Raw genomic sequence first — 27,814 nt, 5'->3', positions numbered from 1 at the left:
AAGGATAGGAAAGTGGAGGCTGATCAACCATCCATTACCAAACCTAGAGCACGCACCTTCACAAAATACGAAGTAATTCAGTTTGAAAGAAAAGAGGTGAAAAAGAAGGTGAAAACGAATGGGGTGAAAAAGAAAAAGAGGAGAATGGAAGCCCAAGCAGCTGAGGATGATGCTGTGAAAAAGAAGAGAGAGGAATCAAAACGGGCTTACAAAAAGAAGATTCACGCTTACAAAACGAAGTACAAACCACAGAAGACTAGGCGTGCATTCCCGATGCTGGAAGATGACGAGACGTAGACGGGAAGGAGTCCAGCTAACGACTCCATAAAAAGAAGCGTTTGGCGGGAGGCAACCCGTTATTTAGAGTTTGCTTTCTTTTACCTTTTTAAGTTTTGTTTGAAAATTTTTTCGTTCGTTTTTAGACTTTTAATTCTCCAATTCATCGGATATGTCTGCTTGAGAGTGCATATGGACTAAGTGTGGGGTGAAATAAATTTTCTTTTCTAAATAAATGACAAGAATTTTGAAAATTCTGAATTGTTTGCAAGAGACTCGCCGAGTCTGACTGTGACTCGACGAGTCCATATAGATTTCAGAAAAAATTGGCATCGCGACCAGACTCGCCGAGTCTGACCCCGACTCGACGAGTCGGTATTATTCACAGAAAAAAATAATAGAAAGAATTACTTTTACAACTGGTAACTAGGGTTTTAACCCTAAAAGAATCGGTTTCTTTTGAATAAAAAAAAACCCACTCGCCGTGCGCCTCTCTCTCAATTCTTTCTCAAGCATTCATTTTCCTCTTCATTTTTCTTCAAATTTATTCAAGTTCCATCGCAAAAGGTAACTAATTTCTTCCTCTTTTCTGTTAAAAGCATGATTCTAAGATTATCTATGATGGAAATTGCATAGGAAAAAAAACGATTTTGAAAAATAGTAAATTTCTAGGGTTTCGATTTTTCATGAATTATGATGTTTTGCATGCTTATTCTTGCCTAATACCTTATAAACATGTGTCTAGACAAAACCCTTGAAGTAATTTTGAGGTTTCAAGGTCCAATTTAGACCGACCCGCCGACTGACTCGTGCAGTTCTTGCTACTCACCGAGTCATACATGGACTCGACGAGTCGAGTCGGGGAACATGTGCATGACTTCTATTAATTATAATCTATGTTTCTGGGTTTTGTATCTTTGTTTTGCAGAAGTAATGTTCAACAGGAGGCAAAGTTCTAGTGGACACCAAGGGGACTTTCCTTGGTTGAATTTCCCACAAATCGAGTCCGCTTCAACGATGCGGAAGTGGAAGAAGAAGTTGGCCGACATAAGGAAAAAAGAAATTTACGTGCCCAATAGGATAGATTGGGATTGGTTGCAAAGTGTACGCTATGAAGAGGAGTTAGCTCCTTATCTTTTAAAGGAGTTTACCCACGAAGGAGAAACGATGATTTGTGAGGGGTGGAGTCGGGTCTTTCGAATTAAAGAGTCGGTGTATTTGGAGCTATGCCTAGAGTTCTTCTCCACGGTATCTTTCATGGGGGGTGTGGATTGTTATCACCCAGCAAGTTTTAGTTTCTGCCTTAGGGGTGAATTTCATCAATGTTCAGTGATCGACCTTGCCTGTCGATTGGGAATTTATGACCAGCCCTTGGTCTCGATAGCTATCTTTCGGGCCTTTTTGGAGAAATCCCACATGGTGTTTCCCGATGGAGTGACGAGCACGGGTTGGTGGAACACGATTGGCAACAAGGTTTATATTTCGAAATCGGCACAAGAGGGGGGCATTCGATCGCCTACACACCGCCTTATTCATCGTATCATCTCATCCACTATTAACCAAAGGAAGGATGATGACAAGGTTTCTAACCTTGATGTCTTCTACTTATGGAGCATTATCACACCCGGCATTTTTTGCAATATTCCTTGGTGTTTGGCTTCATATCTATCGGAGGGTGCGGTCAAGGATCGCAATACTTCTCGAATTAATGGTGGTATGTTTGTCACCCGGCTAGCCAACTTGTTTGGGTTGATGACCCGTGGTGCATGGAACTTTATGACGATGATTCCTACACCTCCATTCAATCCGATTCTTTTCCGGTGGGCCAGGATTATTGAAGACTATGGTGGTGGTCATTATGCTATTCCGCATGATGATCCGGTAGTTGGTCCCGAAGCACCGGGAAGGAGGGTCCGATCGAGGAGGGAGCGGGATGTGGAGGAAGAGCCGCCGGTGATTCCGGTTGACAATGAAGAAGTACCAATGGATTGGTACAATGTGGAGATGAGGCGGTTACAAGATCAAATGGCACGGGGCATTAATTTTAGCAATCAATCACATATCCGGCTTTTAGACAACTTCAACATACCGCATATCGATGGTGGTAACTTTCCATATATTCCATCGTGGGAAGAGGTGATTAGTATAGGAAGGAGTGGTGTGGGAGGAAGTGGAACAGCGCCGGATCATGACGAGGAGGAGGATTAATTTCTTTGCGTTTTTATTAAACAATTTTCAATTTTTATTATTATTTTTTTTGTTTTTAATTGGTTTGTTTGAATGTGTTAAGACTTTCTACTGTTTTGCTTAATGTGTGATTGCCTTGATTATGTTTCAGAATTGAATTAGGAATGCTTGCATAGGAGGGTTAGAGTTATAGAGTCAAAAGGGTTATAAGAGTGATAGAGAGTCAAGAAAGGGAATTCCCACGTCGATACACACTAGAAGAGGAACCATCTCGGGACTTTCCTTTGTGGTGGCTCTTAGACGGAGCCTTCCTTTTCTTGCCTCTTCCTTGCCCAATGGCCAAAACAGGAGCAACTAGTGGATTGGGAGTGGGTGCAACGGACTTGTCCTTGAGGTTGCTTTCAGCAACCCTAAGGAGACCTTGGAGCTTACTTAGGGTGACCTCTTCCTTGTTCATGTGATAGGTCATCCTAAATTGGTTGTAGCACGGAGGCAAAGAGTGAAGCACCATGTCGATCGCCAAGTCTTCCCCAAAGTCAACATTCAACTTGCGAAGACGATCGACATACCTTTGCATCTTTTGCAGGTGCACGGTAAGAGACTCTCCAAGACCCATCTTGGCGGAAATCATGTTAGTGAAAATCTCGTAACGCTCTTGCCTCGCGTTTTGGTGGTATCGCTCCAACAAGTCTTGGTGCATTTCGTACGGATACATGTCCTCATAGGACTTATGGAATTCGAAATCATGGTGGCTATCATGATGAAATGTACCTTCGTTGCATCACGCTCATGAGTTTCAAAAGCGGTGATTTCAGCCGGAGTAGCGATTTCTAGGTTGATCTTCTCGAGCTTCTCATCGAGGACATACTCTTTGTCCTCATAGCGAGCAATAGTGCGAATGTATCTTATCCATTCGCTAAAGTTCGTCCCATCGAAAGTCACCTTTTGACAAAGGCTCATCAATGTGAACGAGCTAGCAGCAGCATTGTTCGCGTTCGACATCTACAAATAGAAAGGACAAAGATAGATTAGAATTTTGAATCCCTAATAATTACCCAATAAGAAAATTAGGGCTAGGATCCAACAACAATATTTACACATTAGAAAAGGGATACCGTAATCTAACATGCAAGCATTTTGAAGGTAAGTGAATGACGATTCACTAATTCTCCACCATAAAACATAACTTTAAGTCTAAATGTATTATGAATTCCTAGGTTTAGATGAGATTCATTGAAAATTTTCAATGGCATGCTTAAATCTCGATATGCCCCTCTCGTTTGTGACTGGGATACCGAGGATCACAAAGTGGGTGTGAATTACCATGCAAATTCACATGGTGCCTTCATTGTAACAATCACCTATTCGACGTGCCGGTATACCACACACGCTCCATCGAACTATGATAAACAATGAACCACCCTTTGCCACCTTTGCTTAGAACCAATTAGTGTGCCGGTAAACCACACACGCTCCACTAACTTCTTCGCAAGGGTGCAAAGTGTAATTTCATGGGATTGCATCAATTCACTTTTCCTAAAGTAACTAAGATTGGGAAATTTTTGAAAACATGTAGTTACTTTATAGGTTCATTATACTTATTAATGAGTAGAGAGAGTTTTCATATCCTACTCGTTCGGCTAACGACCCTCCACCGATCAAGCAAGCGGTGGGTGAGAGTGTTCACCCATTAAGCGCCATTTTATAGGCAGCAACCTTATACCCACCTTATAGACCGGCTTCGTAAATGAGGCCTACTAACGGTAAGACTAGCATTTTAATTATACATATACATACATACATACATATATATATATATATATATATATATATATATATATATATATATATATATATATATATATATATATTAGTCTTGTATATTATTATATTAGTATAGGGTTGAATTTTAAACTTGTAAAATTCAAAGGTTTGAAATTTAAATTTTCCTAAATTAAACTTTTAATCACAAAATATAAATTTCAAAACTTGAGGGCAAGTTTTAAACTTTTAAAACATAGAGGATCAAATAACAAATAATTCAAACTAACAATTAATCACATAATTATCCATATTTGATTTAGTTAATGATTTCTTGCAAAACAATTTACCAATTAAAATAAAATAATTAATCAATTATCACATAACGAAACAAATATTTTATTAATTGATAAATATCTTCAATTAGGTCAAGAATATCATCATATTTATCATAAAATCATATTTATATTGATCTAATATGAAAAAGGCAAGTATCTCAAAGATAAACAGCAAGAAATCCCGAAGTTATCATATTCTGACGCTCGAACTCGCCGAGTTCCCAGATGGACTCGCCGAGTTGAGCCTACTCGCCGAGAACCACCATGGGACACGTCGAGTTGAGCAGGCAGAGAACAAAAAAACGAATTTTTTAGTAACAAACAAGCAATCAAAGTATTAATTCAATAGAAACCAATCTTGGCTCTGATACCACTGATGGGTTTAAGCCATATGAACATTCCTATGTGCACATGCAACCCTAATGCTTGGATCTAGGTTTCTCTAATTGAACGTACATTGAATCCAAGACTTCTAATGGCTAATATACAATAACAACAATATGAAATCAGAGATTAGAAGTTTACCTTGAATCACTTGCTTGATCTTGTTGTCCTTGAGGCTTTAGAGTCACAATTGTCACTCCTCTAATGGCTTACTGTCACACCCCGCTAAAGCGGAAACACGAGGCGTGGCAATATAAAGGGTTTCATAGCAAAAGTTAAAAGACAACACCAACCATAGTATTAAAAATCATTACAAACTTACAATGGGTTTGAACAACTTTTACAAGAAATTACAATGAAAATATAAATACAACACATGCGAATGCTCCTAAAAGTGAAGTGTCCCTAAGTGCCACTTACTCGATAATTCCTGAAAAAGCATGTAAAACGAGCGTCAACTATGAAAATAGTTGGTGACTACTCACAAGTTTGAAAATAATATTGCTTTCATGAATCGAAATCAAAGTTTTGATAAGAGTTTCCAATAACAAAAGTATATTGTTAAAATGAGTAAATAAGTTTGTATAAACAAAGTTCAGAGTTCTTTGTCACCATGAGAAATAAAGTATGTTGCCCAAAAGAAATGCAACGATCATATCCTCATGGGAAATAAAGTTTGTTACTAAAATGAGTAATCAAGTTTCATTGCTACAAGGAGCAAACAAGTTTGTTACTATAAGAAGCAACCAAGTTTGTTGCTAAAACAAGTAAATAAGTATTTAGTAACAAAAGTTTGTTGTTATAATGAGATACCAAGTTCATTGCTATAATGAGAAACAAGTTGATTGCTATTATTGATAACAAGTTTATTGCTATAACGAGAAACGAGTTTGTATGTGTATGAGCAAACAATGAGTCTCAACCAAACCTATGACTGAAGCCCTATCGAGATCTATGCTTATCGTTCCATAGATGAATATGGTATCATGCACTCCAGCAATAGGGCAAGTGAGGAGTTGTCAATTCCTAATAGCGCTATCCATAATGACCATTGGCTCAAAGAGTTAATGGTTAGAGATAAGGGAAGGGCCTTAGTACGATAAGTTCTCATGTTCCGTGTTGCATAGGCATACATGGAGAGACATAGCAATACAATAGCAATCATGTTTAATACAAATCAATTTAAATACAACATGCAAATAATAGTTTTTCTGGACATGATTTTCCACCCCAAAACATAAAAACTGAAAATAGGGGAGTGCGTGAATACTCACAATATGCATTGAGATGATGCAAATGATGCATTGATCTACGCTCCACTGGTACTACTATCGTTTTCCTACAACGATGTTACACACTAATGAGTCTCTAATCGAAATCTAACACTAGTATACATACTACTACAATAGAATTATGTCAATATTGTGTCCAAATTTAATATTGATAAGTTACAAACATTTTTCTGTGGAAATTAAGTGTCAAAGAATCAATTGTTATATAACAATTTAAGTGGAAAAATTTCCATTATTGAAATGTTAATATTTAACATTTTAGAAGTGTTCCAATGATTAAATATTCAAAAACTAAATCAATTTACTTCTAAAATTTCCCAAAGTTTGCATTTCAGTTTTAATTGAAGTCAAAGACCTTAAGATAAATTTTCTTGACTTTTTGATTTGTCTAATTATTTTTCACCATTTAATTCCTTGAATAATCATAAAATCATGGAAAAATAGTAAAAAGTTAATAAAAATGACCAAACTTCAGATTTTGGTTCTAAATATATTAAAAGACTTCCAGATAAATTTTCATGGTTTATAGATATGTATAACCAATTTTCTTATATTTAATTCACTAGATACAAATTCATGAAAAATAGAAATCAGTTTCCGAAATTACCCAAACTTTTTGTATTACTTTTATTAAACATTATTAAGCTGGGAAAAACATAAAAATTTATTTCTAAACTGGTTAACCAAATTTTCTGATTTTTGAGCATTTATTCAAATAAAAATTGAAATAAATAGGAAACAGTTTCCAAAATTGCCCAAAACTTTTGTAACACTTTTATTATACATGTAGAAGCTGTGAAAAATATAAAAGATATTTTTAAATTAGTCTTTCTATTTTTCTTTGTTTTATCCTCTTAAATAATCATTAATTGGAGAATAATTATTAAACAGTTAAAGTAAATTACCAACATTTTTTTGTAACATCATTTACAGTGTAGGTAATCTGGAAAAAAATACCAAAAGTTGTTTTCATATTGTATAATTCGGTTTTGGGTATTTATGTGTATTTAAGTGTATTTAACCTTAGAAAATAGGAGAAAAATAGTATACAGTTGAGAAAAATCATCAAAAACTTTTGGTAACCTCCTACTGTACAACATGATGTTCTGGTCAAATTTCATGAATTTTGGATGATTATAACTATTTTTCCTATTTTTAGGCCATTATAATTACCAAAAATTAGGAAAAATAGGAAGACATGTTGAAAAATTCTGAATTTATTTTTCTTAGTCTCCCACCACAGGTAAGAGCTGCAAAAATTGTTAGATACAATTTTCACACTTCGTAAAGTGGTTTTGTGATTTATTATACCCAAAAAAAAAGAAAATAGAAAATCATACTAAACTGCAACATAAATTGGTGAAATTTAATGAGAGGTTATTAGTCACCGTAGGGGTCATCCACGAATTTATTCTGAATTTATAGACCTCTGGAAGTATTTTATATGATTTATTACCCTATTTTATTGCATTAATTATAATAATTCGAGAAAATGAATTATCTTCTGGAAATTTACAGAGCATCTTATTTTGTTGATGAGAATCTGGGAAAAATCGGATTTGGTCAGAAAATGATTTTTAGATATTTAATTTGAAATAAATCTTTCATTAACATATTTGAAAGTTTTTTAACAACAACTTTGATCATCAAGCATCTAAGCTTGAAGATCATCACATGCATGTTGTTTTGAAGACCACTCATGAGTTTGAAATGTTCAAAAATCTTTTTTGATAGAAAACTTTGGATGTATGTGGTGATTTTTACCCAAAACTTGTATAAAAGGGCATTATGTTGATTTTGACTTAGGTTTTGGTCCTTGGATTTCACCATTAACAACATGCATGTTGTTTTTGGGTGAAATCCTACCACCATCATCATCAAAACCTTGAGTTTGTGTGTGTGTGTGTGTGTATGTTTATGTGTTCATGATCTTTCATTAGAATGCTGTAGAAGAACAAAGAAATGCAAGAAAATCCATGAAAACTTGAAGGAAAATGAAAGGAAATCGTGTTCTACCTTAATGAACACCATTAGATGATGAAGATTTTGAGTATGAGGTGTGTTCTTGGACTTATTCTCTGGAAAATTTCGTGAGTATGGAGAAATGAAGAGAGAAATGGAGTGGTGGTGATGAAGAGTGTGAAAGAGAATGAGGGGTAGAGTGAGAGAGAAGATGGAGTGTAGGGGGGATTGATTGAGTGTGTTGGGAAGAGGAGACAAAGGAGAGAGAGGGGAATCCGACTTTTGAGGGTATAATATCCCTCTCTCCTTCATTTTTCTTTATAAAAATTCAAATCTTTTATAAAAATTATCCAACTTTTTATAAAGTGTGCACCTTAACCTAGTTTTTATGCATATAACTCTTGATTTTTGACTTATAAATTAAGAGTAATTGTTAATGAGTTCAATTTTATTTCCTTAAATGCATTTTTATAATTTTAATTATTATAAGATAATATTAGAAGCTTCATAATTATTTTTATAGAATTTTTAAGGTTAAAGTTTGTGAATATGAGTTTTTAGGGCATTTAGGGTTTTTGAGAGTTTGTAAGTCTTGGATATCAAAATTAATTAAATTTTGAGACTTCAAATTATTTTTGTGTTTTCTAACTCTTATTCAAGTTAGAAATAATGTTTGTAATTTATTTTTATCGGTTTATTGGCATTCTATGTAGTGATTCTGAGATTCAAGCGAAATTGAGGAATCAAGTATACTAGTCCTAGTCTTCAACTTTGACTTAAGTTTCTATGTGACTTTGACCTAATTTCTACTACTAGGTCAAGTGCATGATGTGTGTATATGATTCATGAAATGTTGTTCGAGTCAAAGAGTGACCCAAATATGGATAGTCACTACAGCTCAGTAGATGTAGAATTCACATATCAATGTGAAATCTAAGTACACTATCCATTGATTCTAATTTTTTCCAAGTTTCTAGTAGGTTATAACTTAGCTTCCAGTTACTAAGTCTAGTACGTGTAGTGCCTATATGTGCAACTAAGTCTAGTCAAATCTAGAACCGACTCGAAATTTGACGGTTGTCACACTTACAAACACCAACTAGCAAGAAGATGATTTAGGAGAGAGGAGAGAGGATGAAATCGGCCAGGGATTCTTTAGAGACAAGAGTACCGAATTCCCTCAGCCCTAGAGGTCTATTTATACTTGTAAGGCTCTTAGGGTTTCACCCTTAAACCCTAATTGGATAACTTAAGCCCTAAGCAATCCAAATCCTTCCATGATAAGCCTTGGACGATTTTATGGCTATCCTAAGCCCTAGAAATCATCCACCCCTTATCCTTAAAGGATATCTAGCCCAAAGTGCAACTATCAAACAATTGACAGTTTATACCCCTTTGTTTAATTAATCTCTTTAAGTCACCAAATTAATTCTTAATTAATTTATGACTTATATTAATCAAATAACAATATTATTATTCCTTATATTATACTTATAATATATTAATAATATTTCTTCTCTCATTATAAATCATCCTGTCAAGTTGCTATGGTGAAGGCAACCCAAAAGGACCATGCAAAACCGGGTCAAATACTTGCCAAATAAAGTTGTAGCCTTAGACACTATTCCAACAATTCCAATGGTTCGAAGATAGATTTTTTATTAATAACAGGATGACCCTTCTTCGATTCCTTCCCATACTTACACACATCACATAAATGGTCATTTTCAAACTTGAGGAGTGGCAGTCCTCTCACCATTTCACCAGAAACAAGATCATTCACATACCTGAAATTAAAATGAGCAAGCCTTTTGTGCCATAACCAACTAACGTCAGAAAACGCCTATAGAAAGTAGACATAGCTGAGGTTTGCCAATAATCATGTTGATGTCGAGTGGGTACATATTCTTGTTGCGATTATAATTGATCAAACATTTCTTCCGATCTTCAATCATGACATAGCCAACTCGACGATTTGAGGCAGTGAGTTGAGCCACACTAATCAAATTATGCTTTAAATGAGCCATGTAAGCCACGTTCGACATGGAGAAATTTCCATAGGTGAGGATTCCATAACCACGTATTTGAGAATTGGAGTTGTTGTCGTATGTTATGTAACTAGCATTTGGAGAAAGTTTGGTATCTCGCAGAAAGTCCTTCGACATGGAGAAATTTCCATAGGTGATGATGTCATACTGTTTCTTGCTCTGAAGCACAGAATGCCTACAAAATTATTGAGTGATGGAGTTTTAGGCTCCGAGTTAGATTTTAGGACAGGGGCACGTGCTTCAGAATTTTGTGGTGACTTTCGAACAACTATAGTTATGTCGGATTTGTTCCGAGATACTTTGGGGAACAAATAGAATGCCATAGTTTTCTCATCAATCTAATAATCATATTCAATGATATGTTGCTTTGGAACAACTTTTCTTGGACTATTGACATTTGGGATGGTGAAAACCACTTTGTCTCTCGGAGTTTCATTCTCATATTTGGGATTTTTTACTTTCCAAACAAGTTTTTGTGTATGAAGATATCCAAGAAACATGTTTCTGAAAACTTTGTTTTTTGTTTGATGGTACATTTGTTTTTGAAACTGTTGAGGTGTGAAAATTGTATCATCAGACTTGGCTATAAAGATACATGACAAAGTCTGAGGAGTGTTAGTTATGATTAATTGAGCGTTTTTAACAAGTCTATTTGGAGTGTGATTGACAACTTTCTTAGGTTCTGATTGACTAGGAAGATTAGTTGGTCTTTTAATTATCTTGACAGGCCCAGAGGTGTTGTAATTCCAAGATGACGATGTGATGACATTCCGAGATATATTCTTTTCAGAGTTTTCAAGAAACCTAGAACTTTGTCTTGACCTAACTTCCTTTTTAAGGGCACTTTTGGCTCCCCTTTTAGGATCAACGACATCTTTTCTATTCAAGGAGGGTTTCTTCCTTTGGTCAGATGTTGACTTGGAAGTTTGACCTATGGATGGATTGTTAAAATTAGGCTTGATTGGTACCAAGGTTGTTTTGGATATCACTTGGGAATTCGATTCATATGAATTTGAAGAAGTATTACTTGAGGTTTCAACATTATCATCTAAGGATGCCCATGAAAACTCAGAAGTAACTTGTTCAGTTGTCAATGGAATTATTTCCTCGACACCACAGTTGTTAGGAGGATTGTGTTTTGGAACTAGATCTGTATGATTTGAAATGCCATAATGGAATTTTGTGGTCTGATTCAGGACCAGGTTTGTCAGAGGCGGAAGAGGCATGGAATCAGGACACTTGACAACTATTCGCTGAAACTCAGGAATCAGAGATGCAAAATTTTCAAACGTCTCAAGAAGAGGTGACAAAGGAGAGACAGGGGTATCCGAATGTTGGTGGTTCGGAACATCTCCCATAAATATTAGGTTTTTCAACTCCTTCAAGGGACTAGTTATAGGTTTCGGAAACTCACTTTCGAGACTAGGGGCTTTTGACTACGGATGATGAAAATTGTGAGTCATCCGTTGATTTCCTTCAAGAATGACAAAGCATCTATTTTGGCATTGGGACGTTTGTTATCGGAAATTAAAACATTTCTTTCAGAATAAGTGTTTTCACATTTGTCTTTAAGAATGATACATTCATCTTTTGACATTACAAGCTCTCGTTCTAAAGACTCTATTTTTAAATTCTTATCCTCGAAACATAACCTAAGACGACTCAGTTCACTCTCCTCCTTCTCATTGGATTCTATGACAGACTCATAGGCTTTATAGATGGTGTTTATATCTGTTTGGATATGGGTTAGATAAGATTCACAAAGAGATAAATCAAAATTATTGTTAGTAATCATAGTTTTACCTGCTGAACGATGCTTTGGCCTGGTGGATCATTTGTGGCCATATAGGAGTAGTTTGGTTCAGCAACTTCATCTTCTTCTTCTGACTCAGATGACCAAAAGCCTTCATCACATTTAATTGTTTGTCTTGCCATCAGACACATGTTTCTCCAGTAGCCACAATGTCATCATCCCCAAAAGACCAATAACCATCAATATTTCTTGATACAATGTTGAAAAACACCTTTTCACTCTCAGCCATCTCTTGAGCTCATCGTGCATAGTAAGTTGGATCCTTGATTTTTGGTTTTTGAGAGACTTCAACTAGAAAATCTTTTGCGAAGTGATTTTCATGACTAAATTTATGGCACATAATTTTTGGTTTGTCAGATTTCGGTGTCTGTTGAGATTCCAAGGTGGAATTTGGTGCAGAGATGTTAGGTTTGTAGGCTGGTGGATTTTCGGAAGGTTTGGTGAAAGTTTGAGGATTGTTTTGGTGTGGGGTATGAAAATGGTTATTAAACGGTTTATGAGAGAGATTAAAAGAACGTTGGTATTTCATAGAAAGCAAGGCAAATTCTTGTTGGAAATGGAGTTCAGAGTCCATAGCTTCCGAATCAAGATCACCATCAATAAGATAGCAAGAAGTGGCTAAGATGGGTGGTGAGGGTTGAATAGGTGGAAAAACGGATTTGAATCGGATCCGATGTAGATGGGTTCGAAACAAGAGGTTCGAAGGAGCTAACAAGAGCTAGAGACCTCCTGACAGGTCTCTTAAGGTTTGTGCAACATTTGATTCATGACCTTGAAGTTCATCAAACAGTTGGAAAAGCTTCAGCTTCTTTAGAGATCCATTGCTCTGAAGAAAGGATTTCACATTTCCCCATCCTTTACTAAGACTATTTATGAACTTGAGATTGTATTCCAAGGGAGTTCAGACAATCCCATGACCTGTCATGTTGTTGACAACGATTAGGTACCGGTTAGACGCTAAAGCAGCAGATTCACCAAGGGTTGTTGTAATAGTGTCAAATCCATTGACAACTGAGGTCAGACGCTTGTCTTTCATGTTTTCTGAGCCTTCGAACAAATCTTGGAGAGTATCCCAAATCTATTTGCTGATTTGCACAGTGTTCAAAGAGAGATGGTGGAACATCAAACACCATTTCGGAAAAGGCAACTTGATCAGCATGCAGCTTGTCGATATCATCAACAGTGAGAAAGAGTTGGACGTTGTTCTTCTTGACCCATGAGTGGTGCAGTAGCATCTCTAACCGTTGTTCTAGCTAGAACATGAGGACCTTCTTTGACGGATCTCCAAATAGCTTCACTTTTCTCTTTACCCAGTAAAAACCTTTCAAGTCTCACTTTCCAATGATCATATTCTTCAACAACTAGCAGTGGGGCGGAACAAGTAGGGCAACCCACGCTATTTGCTATTTGCATTGAATACGTTTCTTGACGATTAGAAGCAGCCATTGAAGTTAAGATATCTCAAGAAAAAGTGGTATATAGAAGAACTTTTATCCTGAACACAAAAATGATTTAAATACCAAGGTAATTTCAAATCAACTATAATCTGATTTTTAGATTCAAAGGACAACTACTCAAGCTTTGATACCAACTGAGAGATCAAGGGATCTGATTGCATAGGGACAATGTTTGAAAACTCAAACCTTGAGTTAATGCTTAAGATCAATGTCTACTACTAATTGATTGTTCCAATCAAGTCTAGTAAAACCAGTCGAGACTAAAGTAAGATGTTCAACAAACTATTCAAGTCATAAATGAAGAGTGAAGATAATGATCAAAGTAAAGAAAACAAATTAGTAAGAAGAATGTTTGAAAGGATGATTTGAAAGAGAAGTGCAAGTGGAGTAAATTCAAACAATTCTATCTATGGAGCAACAACCCGTCATTTATTCTTGTCATTAAACTCTCCTTATATAGAAAAAGGAGGAACACATTACAAACCGCAATACCTACTAAGTACCGGAAAATGTCACTACTTCTAACATTCTGATTGTCCAAATATACAAAAAGACTAATTCCTAAGTAATGTTACATCACAGAAAAGAAAAGAATAATTAATGCATAGCCGGATAAGTTATCTTAGACTCGTTTTCCATTTCGGACTTCAAACTCCACTTCGCACCAGGATCTTCACTCCGAACACCAACTTCATTTCTGACCGCAAAATGATCTCTCACCTCATCCCACTTCAGACCTCAGACAGACTTCAGAATGTTCAAGGATTGGGGATTGGTAGAGGTTCACTTTCAGGTTCCAACACTTTTTAGGACGTTATAGATTCGGATATCAAAATCTGCCATCCGAAATTTTGATATCCAAATTTTTGGATATCCGGTTTTAAACAGCCCTAATAAGTATACATAAAATATGAATTGAATATCATTTTAAATCATAAAATAAATTATTTTATATTTTTAAAAAATTTTGAAAAATTAATTTATAAAAAACAATGATAAGTATTTATTAAATAAAGGGGTAAAATTGTTCCGTTATTTTATAGAGAAAATTACTAATCTAACTATTTTCCCTACTTACCTTTCATTAAGTAGCAAAAAATTAGTTTTTAACCAAAAATAGGCAATGAAACAGTAGATACTTAAGGAACTACGATTTCATCAAGAAACATATGGTTTGGTCATTCAGAGATTAAACGAGCTAAAGTTTAGGGCATTTGGCTACTTTTGAAGGTTCATTTGTTCGAAATATATAAATTTGAAAATTTTCATTTAGGTCATTTTCCATGGTTTGAAGCTAAAGACACTGTCTCAATGGTGGCTCCGGACAACATGTATTTTCTCGAATTTTTTTGTTTGTTTTTTTTTCATCAACATGAAATCTATTGGCATTTGTTATATTTTTTTGCAAAAAACTAAAAAACGAAACGGAAACAATAGGTGTCGTGTGCCACCTACGGTGTACAAGCTGTTAATGCACAAATTATGCATTATCTGGTTGTACTATGGTGTACAAGCTATTAATGCACAAATTGTACAAGCTGTTAATGCCACATACGACACCTACAATTTCGGTTAATACTTTTTCCGCTTTTTTTTAAACTTATGTAGTGTTATAGTTGTACGTAAATGTATGTTTTTTGGGTTGATTTTGTAGTTTAATAGAGAAAATAATTGAGAGCTAAGAACAAAACAATAGTTTTCGAAGGAAATAATAGGTTTTAGAAAAAAACAGCCGTAAGTAATTACTCGAAGAAAACAATAGCTTTTAGAGAATATAAAGTGAGTTTATCAACTACGATTTGGTATGTAAGAATGATTTTATATATATATATATATATATATATATATATATATATATATATATATATATATATATATATATATATATATATATATATATATATATATATATATATATATATATATATGGGAATACCCATTTATGAAACAGTGGTCACTTTTGCTCATCTGCGGTGTTTTTTTTAGCTATTTTTGGCTAATTATAAAATTTGGCTATTAAATGAAATGAAAAGTAATCAGAAAAATGACTAAATTTGTCAAAAAGTTATGTTCTTTAGGAGCTATAAATGAAAAGTAATTAGATAAATGACTGGATTTGTCAATTATTTTATTTTATAGAGAAAATGACAAAAATAGCCAATTACACTAATTGCATTACAAAAATAGCCAAAAAAAATCGGGATTACATATTTAGCCACCCATTTCGCAGATGAGAAGGTCCCATCTGCGAAATGGGTGATTTTTAGGTATAAAAACGTTTTTTTTTTTTTTTTTTTTTCATTTTTACCATTCTCTACACAAAAACTCTCTCTAACTTTGGGCTTCTCTCGGAATTTTGGCTAGTTTTTGAAGAAAATGGAAGATTATGGCAACAATCCCGCAAATATGTTTAGATTTTAACTCTTTTAATGTTTAAAGTTATTTTTTTTTATCAATTGTTGTATTATTTAATGTTAAAAAAGGGTAATTTTGTTGTGTTTGATAGTTTTAGTATATTTTTAGTATACTTGAAGTTTAAATGCAAGTAGAGACAAGTAGAGACTGCGTAGATAATGTTTACAATTTGTTATTTTTGTAGTTTTTTTAGTTGTTGTATAACCTGAAATCTTGTAAATTTTTATCCTATAATTGTTTATATAAACTGCAAAATAGTTGTTTGTATATATATTTATCGTATAACATTTGTATAAGTTGAAAATTTATCGTATATATATTGTTAGAAATTGTTTTTATTTGTCGTATAAGTTGAAAAATTTGTATAAAGTAGTCGTATAACTTGCAAAATTGTTAGTTTGGTTGTCGTTTTATTTTTAAATTTTTTTGTTTATATGGTTATATAATGTTAGTTTTAATTAGAAAGATAAAAATTGTTTATATATTTGTCGTTTAAGTTGAAAATTTGTTTAAGTTGAAAATATGTTTAAGTTGAAAATATTTATATAATTATGTATGATATTGTTTTCTATCGTAAATATATTTGTTGTATAACTTGGAAAATTGTTTATATATGTGTATGTTATTGTTTTTTATCGGGGAAATATATATATTAGTAATTAAGAAAGTATTTGCAGTTCGTAATCATATATTTAAAAAAAATATATTTTTTAGTTATCTAATTTGTTTTTGTGTTTTTTTTTGCAGCATGATTTTAGTTTAATGAATACGAAAGCCTTTGCGAACCTAAAAGGCTCTGGTGGTAACATATGGGAAGTCTTTGAAGTTTTAGATGATGTCCGACGTGCTATTTTCAGAAATACCGTCTTTGGCTATTTTATTGATGTCCCTCGTTTACAAGGGGACGCTTTATTGTTTCATAAAATGTTCCTTCATCAGATCCGGCCGGACCCTATTTTATCTCCAGATGGAATAAAACGTTTATATTTTTGAGTAGGCAATACCAAAATGGTTTATGGGCCGGAAGAGTTTTGTTTGATTACCGGCTTCAATTTTGGGGAGTATCCAAAAAACATTGGGAGAAAAGGGTCGGAAAAATTAATAAGCAGTAAAAAAAGATGTTTACTGCTTGAACGGCTATTTCCGGACCATACTAATAGTTCGGTGAAAATCGGCGACCTGAAAAGTTTAATTTTAAATCAAACATTCCTAGCACTTGACGACCTTGATGCAGTTAGAGTATGTTTGATATACATTTTGTGTGAAGGTTTTTTGGGCAAAGAAGTTAACGATCGGGTGCCACAAGATTGGTTTTTTTTGGCTGAGAATTTGGATCTCTGGAATAGGTATATTTTCTTTACGTTAAAAGTTCTATTTTATTAAAGTTATAATTTATATAATAATCAATTTTGTATTTTTTTGTTTTGTTAGCTTCTCTTGGGGTAGCTATCTATGGGATTTTACTTTTGTTGACCTTGAGGATACGTGGAATAAGATACATCATTATTTATCACTTTCTCAGCGTGGTCAAACTTTAAAGTATTCCGTCTCAGGATTTACGGCTCCAATTAGGGTATAAAAATTTTCTTATATTTAAATTGTTTTATTGTTATATTTTTTATTTTAATTTTAACTTTTATTACTGTTATTGTACAAAATTGTAGATATGGATATATGAGATGATTCCGGCTGTTCGTGCATGTGGATTTGCATTGAGAAAAAATAAAGACTTGCCTCGGATGAAAAGATGGAGCGGAACAAAAAAATTGAAATGGGTTGACGTGAACAAGATTTGGTCAAAGATGCAGGTTTAAAAATATTTCGTTTATTATTAATAAAGTTGATTATTATAGTTTTATATGCATTTTTAATATGTTTAATTTTTTAGGAGGGGCTACCACCAAGACAACATGTTACCGGGTGATGGTGAGATGACATCTTTTTATTATATGTCATTTCAAGAGTATGTATATGGTGAAGGGAAAACAGTTCCATCCCCAGTACGGGGCCATTTTAGGAGACAAGACGAATCTTCGTCTAGTATGTCGTCCAGTGGTCGCTCTCATGGTAGAGGTCGGGGCAGTGGGAAACACAAGCTAGACGAGTTGTTGAAACGGGTACATGCACTGGAGCAGCATGTGTTTATGAATCAACAAAAACCTACAGAGGTTTTTTTTGAAGAAGTGAATAATGAACAATTTTGGAACGACATTATTTTTGAGGAACCGACAGTGTCACAAAGAAATTATGATGAACAGGTTAGTTATACGCTACATTATTTATTAAATTTTATTAACATATATGAATACATGTGTTCATATTTTATATTTGAAAATATAGGTTGTGCAAGATGAAGTGATGAATAAAAACAATACAACTCAAAATATTTTTGGTGATACTCAAGACGACAAGGTTGTTATAGATGTTACCTTTACGATTTTAATAATTACTTTTTAATAAAGTGTATTTTGTTATTAAGTAAAAAGTTATATTTTTAATGTAGGTGTTGGAGGAGAGTACTCAGTATGCGGGGAACAAATTTGATGATGATGTGTGTGATGTAAACGATTATAGTGAAGTTAAAGAGGTTATTATATAGTTACATTTTAATATTAATATTTTGTTTATTTAGATATTATTGCTTATTAAATTATGTGTATTTCGTTATTAAGTATAAAGTATTATCTTTAATGTAGGAGTGGGAGGAGAGGAATGACAATGCAGGGAACAAATTTGATGATGATGTGACGGATGAAGACGAACTTATAATAATGGGAAATGTAGATTATTTTCATGATGATGATGATGACAAAGAAGTTACACCCGATAAACCTAGGAGTCGAAAACCATCACAATTTTTATGCACTCCTTACACCGAGGTATTCGTTTTATTTATAAACTGTTGATTTTATGTTTATGTGAATTATCTGAAAGATATACATTTAAACATTTGAATATTGTTTTTAGTTGCACACGACACCAAAACAAAAAAGAAGAACAAAAAAGAAGGTTGGTATGAAATCAACAAGCCCCGTTCCTCCTCCAGTTTTTGGTGTTGCTCATGACTTCTCCAGGTTGCGCCTGCAACCTTACGTAGCAGGCGGTGAGGATGTCATCCAAAATTATGTATTGCATTCATACGATGTGCAGCATCGTTTGTTTAATTTCGTGTTAGATAGAGATTTTTGGAGCTCATTGTTTGGGCATACACACGACGGATGGTTGGAGTCAGCGGTAAATAAATTGTTAATTAATTCTTTTAAAAGTTAATTGTTTTTTAGTCAATAACAAAAGTATCATGTGTGCAGCATATAACCATTTGGTACCGACTTTTGATGGAGAGACGGTTTGAGAGCGACCGACATACAATAATGCCTCCAAATTTTTTTGTTTCTCATGCTTTGGAAGAAGGACAAGACTGGAGGGCGTTTATGGCTGGTATTGCTACATACCCCAACTTCATGGTTGCTTGGTGGGATGTTGATACGGTAAACTTAATAGTTTATATTGAAAATAATATCGTTTTTTTGTTATGTTTTTGTATTGTGATGTTTTTGTATTGTGATGTAAATAAACATAATTTTATTTTCTGATCCTTATACAGGTCTTATTGCCGATTCATTCATCCCCTAATCATTGGCTATTTGGGGAACTACGATTAGCGTCAATGGAAGTGCATATTTATGACAGTCTTGGTAGAGGTGCTTATGAAAAATTCCAATCCGAAGGAATCTTTTCCAAATTTGAACGTCGGGTGGCAAATTATTTGGACAAGATTAAGTATTGGGCGCGGAGGAACATCCCAAGGATTCCATTGAATATGCAATTCATTTATGAAGAAAACGTTCCCCAACAAAGTAGTCATTTGGGAGATTGCGGTGTTTTTCTTTGTATGTTTATGGAGCAATTGGTTTCAGGTCAACCAATACGTGTTCTTATTGACCCAAAGAACGCAGCTTTAGAGTTCCGTCTCCGGATGGCAAAAATTATTTGGGGGTCTAGTCTTGCTCCTCTGTAGTTGGATTATATAAATGTATATACAAATTAATGTTGGATTTCATTATTAGTTTATCTTTAGAGTTTACTCAACGGATGACAAAAAATATAAATATAACGTTACGACAATTACAACAATTTAATGACCTACTAATTACTTATCAATAAATTCAACATAAGAACGACCACAACATTTGTTTTAACGTTACAAATACAACAATTTATTGACCTAACAACTTCAAAACCATAAAAACAATATTGAAAAGCTTACAACTTGTAAACAAGAACTGCCAAGAACAACACCCAACTACAAACCAACGCTATCTTTAACTTCTTATTTTCTGATTGAAAGAGCTTATTAGAGTTAGCTACTTTAGCTATTACCATAGAAGATTGGTCCTTCTCTTCATCAACCCAACTGATAAACCCGCATTTTGGTCCCTGTTAAATTTAATATCCACAGTAAGAAAATAAATTTGTGTCATGTAAACACGAGGGTTTAAATTTGAATGACGGTAAGAACATGATACCAAATACGGGCAAGCGTAGAACAATCTTCCTGGGTTTTTAGCTGTACCCGAAATCCTAACGATACGTTCTCCTCCACAATTGCAGTATGCCATTAGCCTTCTTATTCTTTTAAATCGGAGTTACTTTCTCAGTTAAATTTTTTCATAATGAGTGACACCCATTTATAGAATAAATCATATTACGGACAATTCTTTTTGACTATAAAATAAACTGGTTTGACTATGAATTCAAAAAGTTCAACTATGGAATGCAGACAAGTATATTCTGTAGTATTGTCATGTCGGTCAGTGAAATTTGACTATGAAATGAACTGGTTTGACTATGAATTCAAAATGTTCAACTACGAATTTAAAGGGTTAAACTATGAATTTTGATCAGTAGAGATACAATATCTTCTATTTATAATTCCATTTGTGTGATCATTGTAGAGCACAATTATCGGTATTGAAAATGAGTAGTCACAGCCAAAGAACCTTTTCTCAACTACCAATTTTCTTGCATAACCTTCAAAGAACAAATCCTAATACCTTCACAACCATTAAGAAAACCGATAACAACCGCTTTCAATTCTGTTTTGTGGCATTAGGTTGCGTGGTATAACATACTTCTTTTATTGAGTTATACAATATTTCATGGTAATGTATGTCGATTAGTTCTTACATAACACTAATATGTCTTCGTTTTTATGTAGATTCGTACCTTCCTTAGGTGCATGATACCGCTGATATATGTGGGTTATTTACCCCTTCTTGGGAGCTTTCTGACAACAATGTACTTCACAGTGGCTTTAGATGGAAATCATGAGCCACTACTCTTAGCACTTGGTTTGGGAACCTTACAGTGTGAAGAATCATGGAGATGGTTCATGATGAGGTTAAGAGATTGTTTAGGTGAGGACACAGAGGTTGGTTTCATAAGCAACATGTGTGATAACATAGACTTTGGTGTTGACAGTGCCTACCCGGATTCCTATCATGGATATTGTCCTAAAGATATAGCTCGAAAGATACGTGAGTCTATCGGACATAACAATACGGAAGTCGAATCGTTGTTTTGGAAGTCATGCAATGCATATAGCGTTGATGATTTTTACTTGTGTTTCGAAAGGTTGCAAAGTACATGTAGGCAACCACCTTTCTGCACCTTGCTTATGAGTCCAATTTACTGGCTTGACGATATACCAATTTCAAAATGGACAAGAGCATTTTTCCCAAAAATACGTTACAATGTTAAATCGATTGACGTCCCTGAAATTTTGCAAATTATATCCTCACGTGAGTTTCCTATAACAACGATAATTGAGTTAACCACCACGTCGATAAAATCAAAGTATGCTGAACGGGCCGAACTGGCTGGTAAGGGAGATTGTTATATTTTGTTTTTTTATTGTGCTTCTATTTTTATTAAAATATCAAATTTTACAGGGAGGTTGTCTGGTGGGTTGACCCCTTACGTTGAGAGTAAGGTTCAAAAAAGTCTCAGCAAGTCTTACAATTGTAATGCAAAACGTTTGTATGGGGATACATTTGAAGTCCATGACACTTTTGCCACCAGCAACGTACAACTTGAACGAAGGGTATGTAGTTGTGGTAAATGGCAAAAAAGCGGTATACCATGTGGCCACGCTATAGCATGTCTAAGAACCCGTACATCTGAGTCCATTCAGAGAATGGTTGAATACAAGTTCACTAATTATGTGTATCGAGTTGCATATGGATCTGAGTTGGTGAATGGTATACCATCATATGAGCATTGGGAAATACCAAATGAAACGGTGGTCCTGTTACCTCCCTCAATGCAGTAGTTATTCATGTAGCACATTTATGTTTTATGTAGTATTATGTATTAGTTTTTTATGTACTCCGTTTTTATTTTACTGCTGTGTTACGTATTAGTTATCCATGTACCCAGTTTATTTTTTATGTCGTATTATGTGTTAGTTATTTATGTACCCCGGTTTTATTTTATTGCTTTCTAAATATTGGCTATTGAGGGAACAACATACATTAAAAGAAATGGACGTTTATTAAATAGTAACGACTAGACACATACAACAACAAGCAACTTAAATAACGAAAAACAATTAACTTAACCAACATGCATATTAAAAATAAGGGACATTCTTTAAAACATTCCATGCATCTAAGTGGGTAAACTCGCTACCATCGTATTGAAAGCGGTATAGTTCCAAAGCCACCTGCCGTAGAATGTCTTCATCCGTATTTGCATGTTCGTTATCCAACTTGTTATAAATACGTTGAAATTGTTTCACCTTCATTTTCATATCCAGAAACTTCGCTTTGACATCTCTTCTTCTTCGATATTGAGTGCGGTTCATTAAATGGTGAAACAAATGACAGACACGAGACCAAAATGATCCAGCACGAACTTGTGGGGGACCCGGTGGAAAATCCACCTCTACAGTTGTAATCCAAGCTTGAACCAAAGCGACCTCCTCTGCGTTCCTCCATATATGTGGTGAGTCCATAATTGCAAGGAGGGAAGTAATAGAATACAATTACAACGGATATTGAAATCTATTTATAACGACTCCTTACTTTCCTGGTGCAATGAGTTGTCAACTCAAACAGCAATGTATTGTGTTGTCATTCAACCGGGGATGAATTGTCAACTCGAACAGTGATCTGTTGTGTTATAAGTATAGTACACTGCATTCGTCAGTTAATTTTGACTATGAATTGCAGACATATTAGAAGTTTGAACTGCGATTTTGTGTAGAAACTACTATAAATTGACCCTAAGTTACATGCAAAACGTTATTAAATTAACCAATATAGTTGTTCAAATATTGTTTTTTAGATTCTACCCTCTTTGTTTCAATCCAAATGACTTCTATATCATGGAGCAATGAAGAGTTCTTGGTTCTTATACATGCTTATATTCATGTGTACGAGACAAGCAAGTTGAATGATCCAATGTTTTGGAGACGTCTAACAAATATTTTCAATGCTGAAAACCGAATGGCTACAAGAAACGATCGTGACGAACTAGACATCTTAGCAAGATGGTATGAAATGAAAACCGAAGTTCTATTATTCAACGATCTTTATACCAAAATTGACGACACCCGTTTAAATGCTACTGAGGATGTCATCTTGGAAGCTGCTAAGGAGGAATACAAGTCATTAAGTAACGGGTTGGAATTCCAGTTTGAAGCCCCTTGGAATATTTTGAAATATATCCCGTTTGTTTAAAATCTATTTTAGTTTATTATTTGAGTACTAGGTTATTTTCATGTACTAGGTTATTTTCATGTATTTCTTATGTATTTCGTATGTATTTCGTTTGTTTAAAATCTATTTTAGTTTATTATGTGAGTACTAGGTTATTTTCATGTATTTCGTATGTAATTCGTATGTATTTCATATGTTTAAAATATATTTTAGTTTAGTATGTGAGAAACTCGTATGATTAAGTTGAGTTAATATATATATTTTAGTTTATTATGTGAGAAACTCGTATGATTAACTTGAGTTAATAAATGGTCATTGCATTAGTTATCAAAATATATTAGAATACATTAGTAACAAGATTCCATGAACCATTAAAACATCACAACAATTACATGAAAAAAACGACATAATACGAACAAAGCATTAACGTAAAACACAAGTCCATGGCTTATTCTTAACACAAATTAGAGCGGTCTACTTGAAATAATGTTTATCTCTAACAACCTTCCAAACTTCCTCATATTCGAAGTCTCTGCCTTCATGCTCAAAGATGTAAAACTCTGTAACAACTTCCAAGAACTCTTCTTCGTCACGACAACGAACATTGTTATGTTTCGCATAACTACATGCTCGATTGAACCATGTCACTTCCTCCTTTGCATCCGTCCACTTAGTAACAACATCTGATTTTTCTCTTTTTTGCCCTTCTCCCATCTCATGGTTAAACAAAGATGTGATGCGACTCCATTCATCACCAATTAGGCAATGCGGGGGAGCAAGTAACGGTTCACCATCCTTAACACTTAGCCAGCACCGTGTTAGAACTAACACCTCGTTTGTCGTCCATGGCCTTTCAGAATTGGAACCAGGTAATTCATTCGAAGAACTTGCTGCATTCGACGACATTTCTAATAATGGGAATTCGTTTCGTTTAGGTGATTTGGGTGTTTGGTTTATAGATCTAAACATCTATTTATATAAATAAATAGACTATGAAATAATACTTTGACTACGAAATGGTTATATTTGGACTACGAATTTCAGCTTTATGCAGTGTTTTGTCATGTCAAACTGTCATTTATCTCTTGTCACTTAAGGGACCCACTAGGATGTGCAGGTTACTACAGTGACTTGTCATTACTGTCTAGTCATTTCAAAGTTGGACTTCTCATTACTGTCTAGTATGTATAAATACCACTTATTGCTCCAGTTTAATACAACATCGATTTTATTATGAGTTCCTCACACAAATTCGAAATTTGCTCATGCAACGAAGTAGATTGTTACTACTGTGATTCGGTAGACCCCTTTTTTACACCCTCTTCAGCCGGGTCATATATGTCACATGAAAATTTTGAAGAATTAAAGAAGGCTGAAGCACAACAAGAAGAGGACAAAGAGTCATCTCGACTTCTCACTCAACTTGCTAATGATATAGGTTCGGAATGCAAACAAGCTGAAGAATGGATTGACCTCAATAAAAACAAAATCAAAGAGCATAAAGATTGGATAAAAAAGAGTAAGAAGGCAATCAAAACGACTGAAAAACGGCTTGCTGAGAAGGATGAGCAGTTGATACACATTATGGTAAAAAAGGATCGTTTCGAAGACAAAATGAGAATTAGGGATGACTATATAACAATGGAGAAAGAGAAGTACCCGTTGCAGTTCCCTGAGTTTAAAAATTAGTTATAAAGTTGTTGTAATATTATCATGAAACAGATTAGGTTGCCAAAGGATCGTTTGTTGTTTTTTTTTAAATAACATGTTGTAACTGTTAAAGTAAATCTGCAAACTATATTTTATAATATAAAGGCTTCATTCATTGTTATAATCAACAAACTTAACTAAAATATGAAAGCATAGCAATGTCTTGTAAGAGTTAATAAAAATATTACAATACATAATAAGCTAACAACTCGTCATTACTCTTAATTTCAAGGTTGTTTTATATCAAAATCAGCATTATGGGTTTGTGAGCAACCCGCTGAACCACCAATATTATATGCCATTTCTGCAGTAGAAATTATGTGACCTGCTCTGCTACCAGACGCCCTTCCAGTACAATTATTTCTCGTGTGTCCTAGTTGACCACATGTAGAACACTCTTTTATAATTGGACCCTCGCCTTGGGATGGAATGCGGTCTGTGTTTCTTGGCCTGCCTGGCTGACGTTTATCCATTATAGGTGGCTTAACAATCATCAAATCATCGGGGATCTCCCATTCGGATGGCTTCGGCAGAGGGTTTATTGATTCCTCATATGTTTCCTCAGTGTTTCGGTAAAGTAAGCATTTAATGCAAACCTCGAGCAGTCTTGGTATTTGTTCACTGTTAAACATCTTATGACATGACCACAAGGTATCCCATCAAGTTGCCAATGCCTACATGTACATGTCATATGTTGAAAATCAACAATCACATTTTGTGCCCCCTTTTTGACCTCGCATTTCGTATTTGAGATCATGCGAACATCCCATTTGGTAAAATTTTTCTTGTTTTCTTTTACAACTTCATCCGCCCAAGGGGTAAGTGTTGTTGTTGCTTCCGCTAAAAAAACAGCCAAAATGAAGAAGTTAAAATCAATAACATCGAAACTAATAAAACATTAATATTACAAATTTACGTAATACCTGCAAAGTTACGTCTTTGAAACCACCATTGTTGCATTGTAGCACGAAAAAAATCAATCAACATAAGTATTGGCACCTTACGTGCGTGTCTAGATAATGCATTTATAGACTCCGCACTGTTGGACGACATAAGATTGTATCGGTTCCCTTTAAAATGTGCCCTTGACCAGATTTCTGGATTTATACTTTTTAAGTACTCCCATACTGGTTCTTTTGTCTTTTTCATAACATCCATGGCAGCATCAAAAGCATCAACTGTGTACGCCCTACACGCCTCCCAAAAAATTCCTTTAACCGTCTTACTCTTGCCGAATCTAGATACTATGTTGAAATACAAATGGACACCACATATTCCATGATGAGCGTGAGGAAAAATGTTGGCAACGGATGTTGCTATAGATGGAGACTTATCAGATATAATTGTAAGCTCCTGCATATTTCCTATGCAATCACGTAGTTTTTGAAAAAACCATGTCCAAGAATCAATACACTCATTTTTGCATATACCATATGCAACCGGTAATATTTGATTTTGTCCGTCCTTAGTAACTGCAAGTAGCATGGTACCTTTGAACTCGCCCATTAGGTGAGCTCCATCTACTACTAGGGTCTGCTTACAAAAATTGACAAAAGCTCGTACCTACAATACATTGTATATCTATTCAAATACACCAAAATAAATATTAAAAAAAATTAGGACATGATAATACTAACCGAGCAACCGAGTGCGACGTACAAAAACTCAAACCGATCATCAGCATCTGTTTTAATATGTGTGACAGTACCCGGATTATGTTTGGCCAAGTTGTGACAATACGTCGGAAGTTTGGTAAAAGAATCCTCTTTCGTACCCCTTAACGACAACAATGCATATTGCTTCGCACGCCATGCCTGATGGTATGAGATATTGATATTCAATTGAGCATTCATATCATTAACAATTTCTTTTCCCCGATAAACTCTACTATAGTCTTCAGCCAAAACATCAGCAACATATTCACCCAAAACATATTTGTTTGCTTGTCGATGATTAGGTTGCAACAATGTTGAAGAACATGTGTGTACATCAACAAATTTATTCACTTGGAAAAGTCCATCAGTATTTTTAATTGCTTTTGCTCTTAGTAACCAAGAACAATTTTTCGAAACACACACATCTTCATACCTTGATTTGGTGGATCTACTTGTCCTCGTCTGGAAACCTTCTCGAAGACATTTTTTACCAATACACCGCTTTAAAAGTTCTTTGTTTTTAAATATACTCTCACATTGAATCTTTTGAAGATTAATGTCTACCATCTGTGTTGGGATATCTTCATTATTATCAACTGGCCATGCTGGTACAGGGGGCATACCGTGAAAAAGGTTATCGGGATACTTAGCTTTAACTTCATCACCCAACTCATCTCTATCGGAATTACTTTGTAGCTCGGTTATATCTAAACATACATCACCAACATCAACATAATGCCCGTAAACATGATTTTTTTTCATTTTTTTGAGTTGAATTTTTTTTTTCTTTTTAGT

General features: G+C 34.6%; 2 protein-coding genes and 1 long non-coding RNA gene across 3 annotated transcripts; 1 reads left to right on the top strand and 2 right to left on the bottom strand.

Annotated features, from left to right (window-relative positions):
* Positions 1 to 4,760: 4,760 nt before the first annotated feature.
* LOC128131872 (uncharacterized) lies at positions 4,761 to 8,435 on the bottom strand. Its single transcript, XR_008229794.1, has 3 exons — positions 8,255 to 8,435; positions 6,221 to 6,285; positions 4,761 to 5,376 (listed from the first exon to the last, which is right to left on the bottom strand). It is a non-coding gene; the product is annotated as an uncharacterized LOC128131872 (long non-coding RNA).
* A 10,920-nt stretch (positions 8,436 to 19,355) lies between these two features.
* LOC128131856 (uncharacterized) lies at positions 19,356 to 20,021 on the top strand. Its single transcript, XM_052768051.1, has 2 exons — positions 19,356 to 19,421; positions 19,538 to 20,021. The coding sequence occupies exons 1-2, from the start codon at positions 19,365 to 19,367 to the stop codon at positions 19,949 to 19,951; spliced, it is 471 nt and encodes a 156-aa protein (XP_052624011.1). The 5' UTR covers positions 19,356 to 19,364; the 3' UTR covers positions 19,952 to 20,021.
* A 5,438-nt stretch (positions 20,022 to 25,459) lies between these two features.
* Positions 25,460 to 26,951, bottom strand: LOC128131840 (uncharacterized). Its single transcript, XM_052768050.1, has 2 exons — positions 26,288 to 26,951; positions 25,460 to 26,204 (listed from the first exon to the last, which is right to left on the bottom strand). The coding sequence occupies exons 1-2, from the start codon at positions 26,868 to 26,870 to the stop codon at positions 25,903 to 25,905; spliced, it is 885 nt and encodes a 294-aa protein (XP_052624010.1). The 5' UTR covers positions 26,871 to 26,951; the 3' UTR covers positions 25,460 to 25,902.
* Between the last annotated feature and the right edge of the window lie 863 nt (positions 26,952 to 27,814).

Source organism: Lactuca sativa, chromosome 1, assembly GCF_002870075.4.
Source record: "Lactuca sativa cultivar Salinas chromosome 1, Lsat_Salinas_v11, whole genome shotgun sequence".
NCBI lineage: Eukaryota > Viridiplantae > Streptophyta > Magnoliopsida > Asterales > Asteraceae > Lactuca > Lactuca sativa.
The sequence above is the reverse complement of the archived record's forward strand: the minus strand, read 5'-3'. Positions and strand labels throughout refer to the sequence as shown.